This window comes from Zonotrichia albicollis, chromosome 19 (genome assembly GCF_047830755.1).
Source record: "Zonotrichia albicollis isolate bZonAlb1 chromosome 19, bZonAlb1.hap1, whole genome shotgun sequence".
NCBI classification, from domain to species: domain Eukaryota; kingdom Metazoa; phylum Chordata; class Aves; order Passeriformes; family Passerellidae; genus Zonotrichia; species Zonotrichia albicollis.
In genome coordinates this window covers 6,332,761-6,346,298 of record NC_133837.1, presented here as the reverse complement: position 1 = coordinate 6,346,298, position 13,538 = coordinate 6,332,761, and the positions used below count along the sequence as shown (strand labels likewise).

Genomic DNA, 13,538 nt, shown 5'->3' with positions numbered 1-13,538 from the left:
AGAGCTCAAAGAGAGAAGGAAAAACACCAGTGGGGCTAGTGGGACCTGAGGGCTTGTTCTGGGCCCTGGCAGGGACAGTGCAGTAAACTGTGATTATTTCTCATGATGCAAACTCTGATCAGCACTGATAGAATCTCACCTGTGTGATATGTACACATTTCAATCTCCATGAGCACTGAATGTGAGTAAGCACCATCTCTATGCATGAAATCTGCTTTAATTAGGATAATTGTATGGTGACAGTGTTTACCCCTCACACACACTATATACCATATAAATGGGTTTTATTAATCTATTAACAGATTGAGGTCATGGCCAAAAGACAAAATTCATAAACCTGCTTAAGTGACATTGTGCTTGGGAGGTACAGATGAGATCACCCAGTCAAATGCTGCTGCAAACCCAGGTGTGAGTAAATTTTACAGAAATAATCTACAAAAGCAGAAAAATCTATGCAGAACAGTCAATTCCTGGATCTAAATAATTAGATTTTATGAACTTACCTATCCCAGTGGTTAATCTTCATGTTAACTAAATGATCAATCATTGGCTGTGTATACTCAGAAAAGCCAGCAATATACACACTGAAAATGAACAAAAAACCAGATACAGAAATATAGTCAGAGAGTACAGAACCAATATCTGTGTGCATTTCAGCACAGCCTATTCCAAAGGTTTAAATCCTCTAAATTACTTAAATGTGCCTTCTCCTGAATGGGCTGCAGTTGAATGACAGGATGGGAAATATTCTGAATTATTGAAAAAACTTAAAGCCACTTCTATAAAGCTCTCAGATTCTTTCTAAAACCTGCTCTACATACAACAAGCTTGACATTCAATCCCATTGTTACATTCTAGAAAATCCAGATGCGTAGATTAAATAATTATTTCAGAATGGAGAAACACATCACTGATATCAACTACAAGACAGAGGGAAAATAAGTAAACAGAAATGTGTTACATCCAAAATGGAGAAGGGGTTTATCATTTGTCCTTTCTAAAAACCAAACATATGCAGGCAGTGAACGGTGACAAAAGCTGAGGAGGCTGCAGAGCTCAGGAGTGAGGTGGAAGGGAACAGCAGCACCAATCAGGGAGCCTGCATTGCCCAATCACAGCCACACTTCCAATCTTCAGAAGCATCAACTATGGAAAGCCAAGGTCAACACAAGTGAAGTGAAATGTTTTTTCAGTACATCTGATGAGTGTTAAATCACCTTGGGAGGCCCAATAACCAGCAGGACCTTGTGTCAGAAGGGCACAAAGGGACTCATGGGTTATCTTAATTTCACCTTTTCAGATCTTTTGAGTGATTAATTTGCAGCTCTAATGATGTTCCACTGATATACCTCTGTGCAGTCAGAGGCAAACAAAGAGAAAAACCAAATACTGCCACATGTTCCCATCCTGATATCTATGGAATTGATCAGAGAGGGAATCCTTAAATCCACAGCCAGACCTCAGCACTGCACACAGAACCACCCTCTACTGAGCCCTAGAGAAGGATTTGACACTTGGTTCAAACTGCTGTTGATGCCAGCAGAGATATATAAATATATATAAAATATAAAATAAATATAAAATTCATATCTCTAGGTCCTTTCCCTGCTCTGCAGGAACCCACAATAACAGACACATTTCCCTTGCCATGTTTGAGCTCTCCTCTCTTCTTTGTAGTTGCTTTTCTGAGTCCCAGTTTTAGCACCCAATCATTTTGATTGAACTTCCTTGCCCAGCTAAAAATCAATCTCTTGGGCCACAGGTGTAGGTAAATCCCACTTTTAGTTTTAGCTTATATCTTTAACTGCAATCCTCATCTTCTGTGCCTACTGAGAACTTAATGCAAGAAGCCTTGCATACAAATCTGATTTCCTGATGGTGCTGCTCAGATTTTTATACCCCACTCAGGTTCAGCAGCTTTTTCTTTAACTCTGCTTGTAGCAAGCTCAGAACTCCTGGAATCACATCATCTCTTTACTGCCATTTCATATAAAATAGGTTTCCTCAACCTTCCATCCTCAGAAATGTGTTATGATATTTGAGCTGAATCCTCCAAATACCATCAGCAAAAAGGAAACCCAGAGTGAAAAACCTGCATTAAAATATTTAGATTTGAAAGGCTCTAAACAACCATTTATACACACACACACAAAAATATTTTTAAATATACATGATGCTGCCCCTTTACAGCAATATCATCATCATTGATGAACCAAATTCAGCTGTAGAAAGTGATACTTTTTTTAATGAGCTTTTATTGCTCAACATTATCATGGTACATGTTTTCTGAGTAGCCAAATATATACCTGGGTGCTTTTTCCTTTAATGTTACTCGGAGAAAAATAAGGAAATAGCCAAGTAACTTAGGTATTAACCTGAATAATGACAGTCTGCTTGAAAAGCAGGGGTTTTTTTAAGTAATAGAGTGAATGAGATAGCAAATATTTTACAAAAGAATAGTTTGATTAATGGCACTGAAAATGGCTTCAGAGAACCAAGCTTCTAAGTGCATAAGGCTGTTTATTAAAAGATTTACAAATTTATTCCCCTTGTTGAACAAGAGAAATTGTTGTTTCTTTCTTCTTAAAGAAAGAAATCAACAGTAAAAATATTTTCACTTGGGTAAGTGGCGCTCGTACAAAAGCTGTGGAAATCACAGTGAAAGAAATTAAAAAAAAAATAAAATTCAAATTACCAATTCAGCTCTTGAAAAGTCAGAACATAATCAGCCTCCAAGCCAGAATTATAGAAGAGAGACAATAAAACCTGCTTTGTCACTTTTGGATGTTTTCAATTTTGTGTTAGTACAAAACCCAGAGTTTCAGCAATGCCAGGGATGCCATGCTCAGGGATCTCGAGCAGCTCCTGCATTTCCCCATCTCCCGTGGGAGGCAGCTCTGGGGGAGGAGGGTGGGGACCCCAGAAGGGCTGACAGTGGGTAAAAGGTGAAGGTTTGAACAGACTGAAATGATTCTGTACAAAGGGGACAATGCAGAGGTGGACAGATCAATAAAAAATCACCCAAAGTGAAGACAGAAGGCTCCAGTATGAATTAAAAATCTCTCAGTGGATGTGGAAGAGGTTTTACAGTGACTCATGTGAGCCAGAGAGAAGTTTGAGAAGAGGATCCATGTTTGATGAGAGGATCCATGTTTGATTAAAGGATCCATGTTTGATAAGAATATCCATGTTTGATGAGAGGTTCCATGTTTGATCAGAGGATCCATGCTTGATAAGAGGTTCCATGTTTGATCAGAGGATCCATGTTTGATAAGAATATCCATGTTTGATGAGAGGTTCCATGTTTGATCAGAGGATCCATGCTTGATAAGAGGTTCCATGTTTGATCAGATGATCCATGTTTGATCAGAGGATCCATGTTTACCCCTGTAAGAATTTTCTACCAAGGTCATTGACATAGAAACCAAGAAAGAAAGAAGGATAAATAAGAGAAACCTGCAACTGCCTGTTCCAATGAGCACTTAGTTTGTCTCCCCTGACCAGTGAGTAAAGAGTGAACTTATGAGTTTTGTAAAAATGTATAAAAAGCATGCATGCTGGAATAAAACCAGTTTGAAGCCTTCTGAAAATGGAATATATTGTTCTGGATTGTCTCCCTCTCAACGACACCAAGTGGAAGTGACAAAGCTGGCAGTGCAGCATGACCCACCATGTAGCTGAGTGCAGTTTCTGCTGCCCAAGGACATCAGCAGGTCCAGCTCTGGGCCCTGCTGGGCTCCTGAGCAGCCTCACAGGGCCATGTCCTGCCCTGTCTCCACCAGGGCTGACTCAGCCTCTGTGGGTGCTGCTCTCCCCACCCTGGCTCTGGACACAGACTCTGTCTGAGACAACTCAAGCCAGAACCAGCCCTGGCTCTTTGTCATTTCCTCGTGAGGAAATGCAATATTCTGCTCCTTCTGGCCATCCAGTTTGGCACCCAGCTCCCCTGATGTCAGCACCTCTGTGTTTCCAGAGCTGACTCTGTATTCCAGGTTTATAACCAGCCCAGTTTGGGTACTGCCATCTGCTCTTTGCAGAGATCAGTTGGGTTTTCCAAACATTACTGCACACTGTGGCCAGCTTTCCACTGAGCTAACACAGGCACTGGAGCTAAAGGTCTATGCACAGACCACAGATTCAACAATTTGGGCAAGCTGTTCTTTTAAAATTATAAAAAATGATTTTTTATAACCTGATTTTTTCCCCCATATCAGAGTCTGTCTACTGTCATATTCATATTTTCTGGAAAAATCCCTTTGGCACGATTTCTTCTCCTGGGAAGATGAGAAGCCTCAGAGAAATACAATATTCTCATTTGCTTCTCCCTGGTTTTGCTACTTTGGAATGTGGCTGGAGATTTTTTACCAACAGGTGAATGTTTGATTGGTTTCATGTGAATTGTTTTTACTTAATGACCAATCACCATCAGCTGTGTTGGACTCTGAGGAGTCAGTCATGAGTTTTTATTACCATTCTTGTGAAGCCTTCTGTCTGTATGCTTTCTCTTTCTTTAGTACAGTTTTAGCTTAGCATTCTTTAATATAATAAAAGTACATAAAATAATAAATCAGCCTTCTAAGAACATGGAGTCAGATTCACTCATCTCTCACCTCGTCCTGGGGACCCCTGCAAATACCAGAATCTGCCATCACAACAGCCTCTCCTTTGACTACAACTCTCCAAACTTCATCTTGTCCAGCCTTGAGCAGCTTAGACACTTTTGTGACACCTCCTGGCTGCTTCCTCCTCATAGCCAAGGAAATCATGGCCACATTTTCACTCTGCCTCACACCTGATAATCAGTCATCAAAAAAATAAAACCACAATTTTGATTTACTTAAAACCATCAGTATTAAACAATGTTCAGTAAGGTGAAGTAATCAGATAAGAATTTCATTAGGTAGAAGAGCACCATCATATTTAGAAAAATTAATAATTGGAAACTTACCTTATAGTCAAGTAACAGTTAACTCTGTTACCAACAGCAAAATAATCAGCTGCAGTCAGGATGTCAATGCCATGGGGGAAAGTGCCCTGCAAACAAAATATTGTTTTAAAATGTATCATACATTCCAAATAGGCAACATGATTGAAAACAAATCTCCTGCTACTCTCCCAAGCACTGAAAAAATACAATTTAATTTATAGTAAAATCACTTGTGCTAGAGACATAAAGGATATTGAATATATAAACAACAAAATAGCTCACTCTGCTTGTGAGTCAATGATAAACAGCCCAAGCCAATGGCACAGGCAGTAACCAATGCAACAGCTCCTTCACACCTCCCAGTCATACCAAAATATATATTTGGCTAAGGCATGACTATGTATATACCCAAAAGATGATTCCCCTAGAAGGATTTAGATAAACATGTTTCCAGTTTATGTGAAGGCACAAGGTGAGTTTAATGAAATACAAAATTAGAGATTTATAGGCAGCAAGAGGTGCATCATGTGTAGAGTACATGGGAGTTTCTACTTACACTTGTATTTTGTGACTCATTAATGAACTAAAAAATGGGGTTGGTTTGTTTTGAAAATGAACACTGGGAACACTGAATCCTACTAAAGGACCCCACTTCTGCCATCTCTTCTCAAACCAGTCTGTTTCTAGAAGATCAGTTATCTTTCTAAGTATGAGATTTCCATTTAGAAATCTGCATTTCTGTGTGCAAGCAATCCAATCCAGATATTCAGAATTTTATTTGCTCTGGCTGGTTTAACAGAGCATCAGCAGAGGCAGCAGAGCACCCATGAGCCACGATGCAAAACAAATGGAAAGGAGCCAGCTGACACTGGCTCCACTCTCTTCCAAAAGGGACACTCAGAGGGTATTAAAACAATGAGGCTCCCTGGAAGTACAGGTTTGGGATGTGATGCAGGTTTGTTTACAGCTCACTCATCCCTTCCACATGAGGATCCAGCCATGCAAAACTAGTGGGAAGTATCTCTCCATCAGGGAGAATCTCTGGAGCAGTTAATCCTGGAAGCACTGGGAGCTGCCAGCTGCTGCCAAGCTCTTGCTCTGGGAAGCAGAATTCCAGTGCTCCCAAAAAACAAGGCCTGAAATCTGAGTGGACCAAGGACAGACAGAGCATTTATGGCTTATCCAAACCTGCAAGTCTTGGTAACTCAAAGGGAAAATGAATGCTCAGTCCAAAAGCCTCATGAAACCTTGACTGGGGGCAAAAAGGTACACGAGAAACACCTCAGTGTGATTTAAGGCCATAGAGCAATGGAAGATATAAAGATTCACACTCCATAAGGAAAATCTCAGCCAACACTTTGAGTTCTAGCTGCCAGCTGGACCTTGCTGTTTGTTCCCAGCTGTGTGTGCCAGTTGGATGGCACCTCACAAAGGGCACGGTGCCACCAAGCCTGTCAGTGAGGCAGCATCATTCCTGACTTCAGGAACACACAGGTCACAGCCAGGCAGGCTTTACAGGAATACCCAACAGCTTCTGTTCTCCCAGAACACTTCAAACTTCTGTATAGAAGCTGGTGTTATTAGCAGTATCTGCATTTCTCATTATTTATGCTCAAAAAAATGCTTCAGATTTTTCAGAGCTTCCATTGACACACAGTGTAAGTGACATTCTTACAATGGCTTCTGCTGTGGCCATCAGCAAGCTCTGGATTTGGGACATGTGGAATTACAAAGCTGAAGGAGGCAGGAACCAGGGAACAAGTGAGGGCAACCTTTTTCTCCACCTATTTAGTACCAGCTTTATTACCTCAGGTGGAGAATATGCTTCAGCTCCTTCCAATCCAGAGAGTGTCTCTTTCAACACACTGAACTCAGAGGGTGGATCTACTCATTAAGTAACCATTGTCCTAGGCACCAAGGAATGGTTCAGCAAGTAAAACTTCTGACCTTCTGCAGGAACCAGCAGGAGCCTGACAGCTCCTCCATGCCATGAAAACTCAAATGTTTCACTGCTGATGTGAACACAGAGGCTGAAATCATCATCATGCGATTGAGTTGTGGGTCAAGGCAGAGTCTGAGAGGAACCTTTCTGGCTGTAAACATGGGCTGTACTCCTCTGATTCAGAAATTAGTAAAAAAATGATGGAATTTTTGCTAGATGGAAGCACTTTGAAACCTGCAGCAGCCAAGAGCCCTCTCTCCCTGGAGCTAAGGCAGGCTGAGGTGTTATTTGCTTTGTTCAGCACCTCACACTGTGCAATCAGGCTGGGCTGCTGTGATGCCCAACCTCTCCAGGGCAGGAACTGCAGGCCCAGAAGAGCCACCCTGGCTTCTGTTTACCACAGACCCAGCTGGGTCAGGTCACCAAAAATCCTTCCTCTCTTCTTCCCAGTCTTCTTGCACCCTTTCTCTGCTAACTTACTTCTAGAAATACACACTGAACATGAACAGATGGTTTAACAGCCAGAGCTCTAAAGGAATAAAATTCTGGCTCAGAACACAGAGATTTTCAGAAATGTTGGCAGGTGACAGCATTTTAACAAAGGTCCCTGAAAGAGCACCTTATTGATAATAAAATTGCTTTAATCATGCTCACATGCCCTGTTCACAGGAATACACTGACTGAACCATCCCTTCCCACACTTTCTCCCTCTCTTAGTTGTATATTCAGCTTTATTAACTCCTGGTGAGAAACCAGTAAATCCAAGGCTTTACCCTATTTGCTTTTCCTCCAAGTTTGAAAATCAAAGCTGTCTTGAAGATTTTAACTACTTAAATGTTGTTAAGTTACATAGGAACCTACCACAATACTTTTTACCAAAGGACTTGGGTACCTCCAAAAGTACCAGATTTCTCAAAATATCTGGATGGTACAAGAGACAAGCCCAAAAATTGAGTTGAAGACTCTTGAGCCTTGTGTACTGTGGAACCACCAACTACAGCAATGATTGCACAGCCCACTTCAGTTGGTCTGATTCTACTGAAAACTAGAAAATCAATGAAACCAAACCAAATTAAAAAAAAAAACCAAAGAAAACCCCCCAAAAACCATTAAAAAACCAACAAAAAACACTATAAAAAAACTCCAAAAACAAATAAACAAAACAAAACAACAAAAAAAAAAAACCCTGCACTTTTCCTGCTTTAAAAGCACTGCAGTTTCCAGGGTGTACAATGACCAGTTCATATGCTGATTTTGCTTTTCTGAAGGACTGAAAATTACCAGTAAGCTCATTTTCTTCTCAAACTAAAATACTAAAATAAAACTCACACCTCAGAAAAACATTCCACAAGAACTAGCTGCTCATAATGACAACAATTATTTTGTGACATTCTTTCCCTCAATTTTTCCAAAGCCATGGTGTCTAATTTTGATTTTAGGTACTCCATGCTTACAGTAACCTCCAAGGCACAAATGAATGAAGATGCAGGGAAGTCACCATACCTGTCTCCCAACATTCTCCTGGAAGGCAGCCTGAGGAACAGAGAACAAACACACCAAAACGAGTCAGGTTTGCTTTTTGATAAACACCAGATGATGAATTCAAAACACACAACAATATAAATGACCCATGGCTTTTCTGCTTTAAATAAAGTAAACTTTGTCAGTAGAACAAGCCCGCAGGGCTTTTCTGTTTCTGCATCTCCACATTCTCTGTTCCTGGAGCCTTATGTTGCCTGGCAGCAGTTTGAGAATTCAGGTTTATTAAACTTGTCACACCCACACAAGTGCTTGGGAGTGACACCAGGCTTGGCCCTGGGATGGAAAGTCAGTACCTGTAGACAACAGCAACTGAGGCAACTCACTCTTGTCTGACTTCAACATCATTTGATAGGAGTGGGCAAAGTTTAATTCTTTGTCAATGAAAACTTTGGGAAAAACCATTGAGACTGTAATATTCATCTACAGGGTATGTGTCTGAAAGCATGCTGAAACACTGGGCTTGTTAAATTTGAAGACAAATTTCATGCATATCTCTTGTATTTTGCACTAAATAAACTCAAAATCTTGCAAAAATGCAATGAAAACAACCAGGAAGTTAATCTGTCTATTTGTATGGCGTATAGAGGAAAACCTGCTTAATTCCCTACTTGAATTTTCTCTCTCTCAAAAAAGCCCATTATTTTTATCCCTTTAAAGGCCATAAAATCCTAAGCACTAATAAAAGCTTCTGTAAATTTTAACTCTTTAAGAGAGGGGAGACCATTGTTATCTGGACATTTCTCCATGGAACGAACTCTGCACACAGAGCTTTCCAGTGATGAACACCACTCGTTAACTGACATTTAATGGACAGGGGAGAAGCTCCAATGTTTACTGAAACACCACAAGAATTTGGACAGCCAGAGCTTCTGTATCTCCTCCCCAGCTCCAGCAGCCCTGTGGTAATCCACCTGTGACAACAACAGGTTCAGCTGGCTCCAGAGGAGGATCCCACTCTGCAGGTGGAGCGAGGGCTGACGCCAGCCGGGACGGAGCCGGAGCCTCCCGAGGTGCTGCTGCCTGTTCAGGCTCCTGCCCGCAGCCCCTGCAGCCTGCCCAGGCAGCTCCGGGCATGGAGCACAGCCTGGCATCCCTCCTGCTGCCAGCACTGCCCCTGGGCAGCACATCCAGCCGGGATGGGGCAGGAGCTGGGGCTGCAGCGGTGCCCTGGGGCTGCTCCTGTGGGAACCCAGGACATCCCTCTGGCTGGCCAGGATGGCCAGGACCCTGCCAGGGGGCTCAGAAGCCCTGGCACGGAGCCCAAAACACCTGTGGGTTTGATTATGACCCATGTACCAACCTTATATGAAGACCAGCAAGCCACAACAGTTTAGGCAGAATAATACTGAAGTTATCACAAGGTGGAAAAGTGGATTTTGGGGTTTCTGGTATGGGGTTTCAGGAGGCAAGATGGAGGGAACGGGGAGTGTCCAGCCTTTCTCCTGCTTCTTCTTGGCCTCTATCTTCTGCTGTGATGTTGGCACTTTTGGATTGGTTTAGAGTAGAAGCTCACTGTCTAACATAGGTGATAGGTGTTGGGAAGTAATTGTAAACATTGTACATGTAGTTTTTAGTATAAAGACATAACACAGCCCTGGGGGCAGGCAGAGTGCCTGGAACTGTCCTGCTGAAGGACCTCGGCAGGGCAGGAGAAAAACTTTTATAGATAAGAAACAATAAACAACCTTGAGACAGAGAAATTAAGAGCCCTGAGTCTTTCTTCAAGTGCCAGGCAGGGAAAAGAGACTTTCTAACTTTTCTCGGGGTCACTCCAACCAGTTGAAGATCCAGACATGCTCCCTGCTGATGCTGCAGCCCAGACAAGCTCTTCCCCTGCTCTCCTCACTCCAGGACAGGGTGCCTGTCACTCTGCACCATTCATTTCTTTCTACTTCCAGCTTTAGGTCCTGCTTTATGCTGCCCTCAATGCATCACTGCAGGCACAGGGTATGTTTTATGCTATGCAGCCTCTGGAGATCAAGCAGATCTCATGAAGCTGTAGCCAGTTATTTGTGCAGCTCTGAGCTCCCCCTTGGTGGAAAGAAGGCAGTCAGGTGAAAATCTTTTAGCCCATTCCATATAAAAAGGTATGTTTGGGGTGCAGAACATATTTTCTGGTAACCCTGGTGTATCCAGACTGGACAGTGCTGGGTTAACAGCTGGACTTGATGATCTTAAAGCTTTTTCCCACTTGGATGATTCTATATTTTTTGCTACTGAAACCCTTTTTTACTCAGCACAGGCATATTTCAGTGAGTATGACATTCTCTATCATATCCAAGGGATTTCACAGTTCAACCACTGAATTAAAGTGTCATTTAAAAATGTGCTGCTCAGACAAGTGCCTAAATGATACAAAATCTGTAAAGCCCTGAAATTGCTAAAATATGCAAAATTCCTAAGAGATGCCAAATACTTCAAGTGTTTTGTGAGAGTAATTTTCCAGTTTTTATACAATCCCCTTCTGGAGATGGAAAAACTGGATAAAAAGATACTAATGTAAAGATTCCATGAGATCAGAACCAAGGTGACCAACCTGAACACTCTTCTTTCCCACGAAAAGTGATAAAAAATATTACAGCATTCTCTAAAAATATTTCATTTAAAACTAGCTATTTTAAATACTATCACTCAAACAAAAGGGGGAAAAAAGCATCTTTGAAATGTCAGAGCTGAAAAGAGTCCAATTCAACATCACTTATTCATCTGATTATTCCTTATACTGATTATTCATGAAAGAGTTGCACAAGCCAGCCCAGAATGCTTGTGGAGCTTCAAAAGCAGAGTCTTGTTCTATTCTCTCTAACCTCAGGGTTCAAAATGTCTCTATTCACCATTTTATTTTATTGGTGCTCTGCATTATAATATATTGCATATTGTAAGAGATGGAAAATCTAGCAAAACCTGTTGTTTATTTAAATATGTGTTTAACTGTAAGTAATGATTGGAAATATTTAGCACTCCCAGGTATTTTTCTTCAAAATTGTAATAATGGCTGGTAAACACAAAATATTTCTTTGCCTTTCTAAAATAAGAGAAAAGGCTTAAGTAATTTCATAAATGTCCAACAAACAGCCATTCCAAATTTTGAACAGCTCTGATTTAGTGAAAAAATTAATGAGATTGGAGGTAGCTGACTTTCAGACAGCTCAGGAGCCTGGGCTACAGCAGAAGAGGGAAGTCAGGAGAAATGTGCTGGGTTTTAATTAGAAATACAGATACTCAGGCTGCACTGAGCTCTCAGCTTAAGCCTGGCTGGTTTAGCACAAAGCTCATGGCCAAAGTACCAGTTTAAGTGTAGAAACACACTGATGATTAGATCAAACCACCAAAGGTAAGCAGCACACTTGTAGTGGCAATTGTGTTAGAAAGATTTCTCCTTGGTGTCCATATAAACCCTGATTCTGAGGACAATTCCTAAGGATCACACAAATAATTCACTTTTCACCACCTATGCTCCCTAACGTTTCATGCAGCTCTCAGGAAAAGAAATCCCTCTGAGGAACTGATTTGAATAAAGGGATTTAAATTATCCAAGAATGCCAAATTCTAGTTTCTAAAATGTAGGAGTTGAAGTCTGGGGGAAGCAGCATTGCTGGCATTTGTTAGTTGTACAGCAGGGAAGGGCTCTAGCACTGCTCAGCAATCTGCAGCACCTTGGCTTGCCCTGCTCTGAGCAAATTCAGAGCCAGGAGCTGAGCTGGGCTTGCTCAAGCCCTGACTCACTTCCCCAGCAATTACACTGCAGCTTCATTCAGCAGCTCCAGCAGCAGCACAGGTGTGGCTACAAAAAGTGAGGATGCTAGCCAGGTATCCCTGAGAAACCCTCCTGATGTTCTAAACACAGCACTCTGCAAAATTTCTGTCCAAAAGTCAGACCTGGGAATGTGCATATTGAAAAGACTGTCTGTTTGGTTTTTTTTACACATTCAAAGTGACATTTATTGTCTGGAACAGAGATGTGGTTCTTTGGCAGACACTCTGATATGAGTTCATACAGTTAGAGGGTGGAGTTTTTCACATGCATAAGATAATTTGGTTTTTCTGTTAAAATATAAAATTTATACTTTTTTTTAAAGGAAGCAAGCTCAATGTCTACAACACATAGACTTAAATACTCATAGATAAAATGTCCATTCTTCTCACATTATATAAGTATAGAAAGTTGTAATTTTCCATCATTTCTCTTCTCTTAAGAACACTCCTCTCAACTCTCAACAGCATAAATATTTCTACAGAAAGTTTCCACAGAATATACTTTGGTGTCAGTTCTATTCCCTGCCTAACAGTATCTGAGTAATGGATTTGCCACTCTTTTAAAAATTTCCAGTCCCATGGAAATTTTATATAACAACTAAAGTTGTTATATAAAGAGTTTTATATAGCAACTAAAAATATGTTTGAAGGAGAGAAATTATCCTAGAAATTTTAAGTTTACCATGACTAAAGAGTAACAGCTGATGCACAATCAGGAAATTGTAACCTCACAAAACTCCCCACCTTGGAAATGTGCAAAAGAGCCAATATCTGTGTATTATGTAGGACCCTTTTGTTTGTGATCTTGTGACTAAAAAATGCTAAATAATTCTTTCTTAGGTACTTTATCTTGATCATCATGACAGCAATACAGCAGTCAGCTAACTGTGGCCATAAATTCAGATGTGCATGTGTGGATTATATAATTTAACATCTAAATTCACAAGATACTTCTAAGGATTTAAAAAAAATTTTTTTGCTCCCAACATAATATTTTGCTTCTCTACTGTAGTTCTATATAATTAAGTCTACAAATTATTAAATGAAAACAAATAACAGAGAGATGGAAGCTGGATGTGGTAACTTACAGAAGCAGCTCTTCTGCAATTAACATCACGATCAAACACTGCAGCAATAACCAATGCACTGAGGAAATAAAATATTGAGCATTAGTACAAATTTCTGAAAAGGAATGTGCAATGCCATCATTTCAACATTTAGCCTTCTAAGCAGAACATGCAGCATGTCCTCTAAGGAGATTATTATTTAGAAATACAAAGCTGAACTAAAATCTGAGTTGAAGTAACCTTGTGCTTTCTTGTTTCTCTTGTTTGCTGTGGACTTCCCACAGCACAGCTGCCACCCCACTGT

At 40.8% G+C, this 13,538-nt stretch overlaps 1 protein-coding gene across 1 annotated transcript in view; it reads right to left on the bottom strand.

Moving 5' to 3' along the window:
• The window catches only part of TBCD (tubulin folding cofactor D), a 119,883-nt gene that overhangs the window by 47,312 nt on the left and 59,033 nt on the right, over positions 1-13,538 (bottom strand). The window contains exons 16-19 of the mRNA XM_074555257.1: positions 13,256-13,313; positions 8,373-8,402; positions 4,949-5,034; positions 504-584 (exon numbers count right to left, since the gene is read on the bottom strand). Of these exons, the coding sequence (XP_074411358.1) occupies positions 504-584; positions 4,949-5,034; positions 8,373-8,402; positions 13,256-13,313 (255 nt within the window). The remainder of the gene's footprint in view (positions 1-503; positions 585-4,948; positions 5,035-8,372; positions 8,403-13,255; positions 13,314-13,538) is intronic.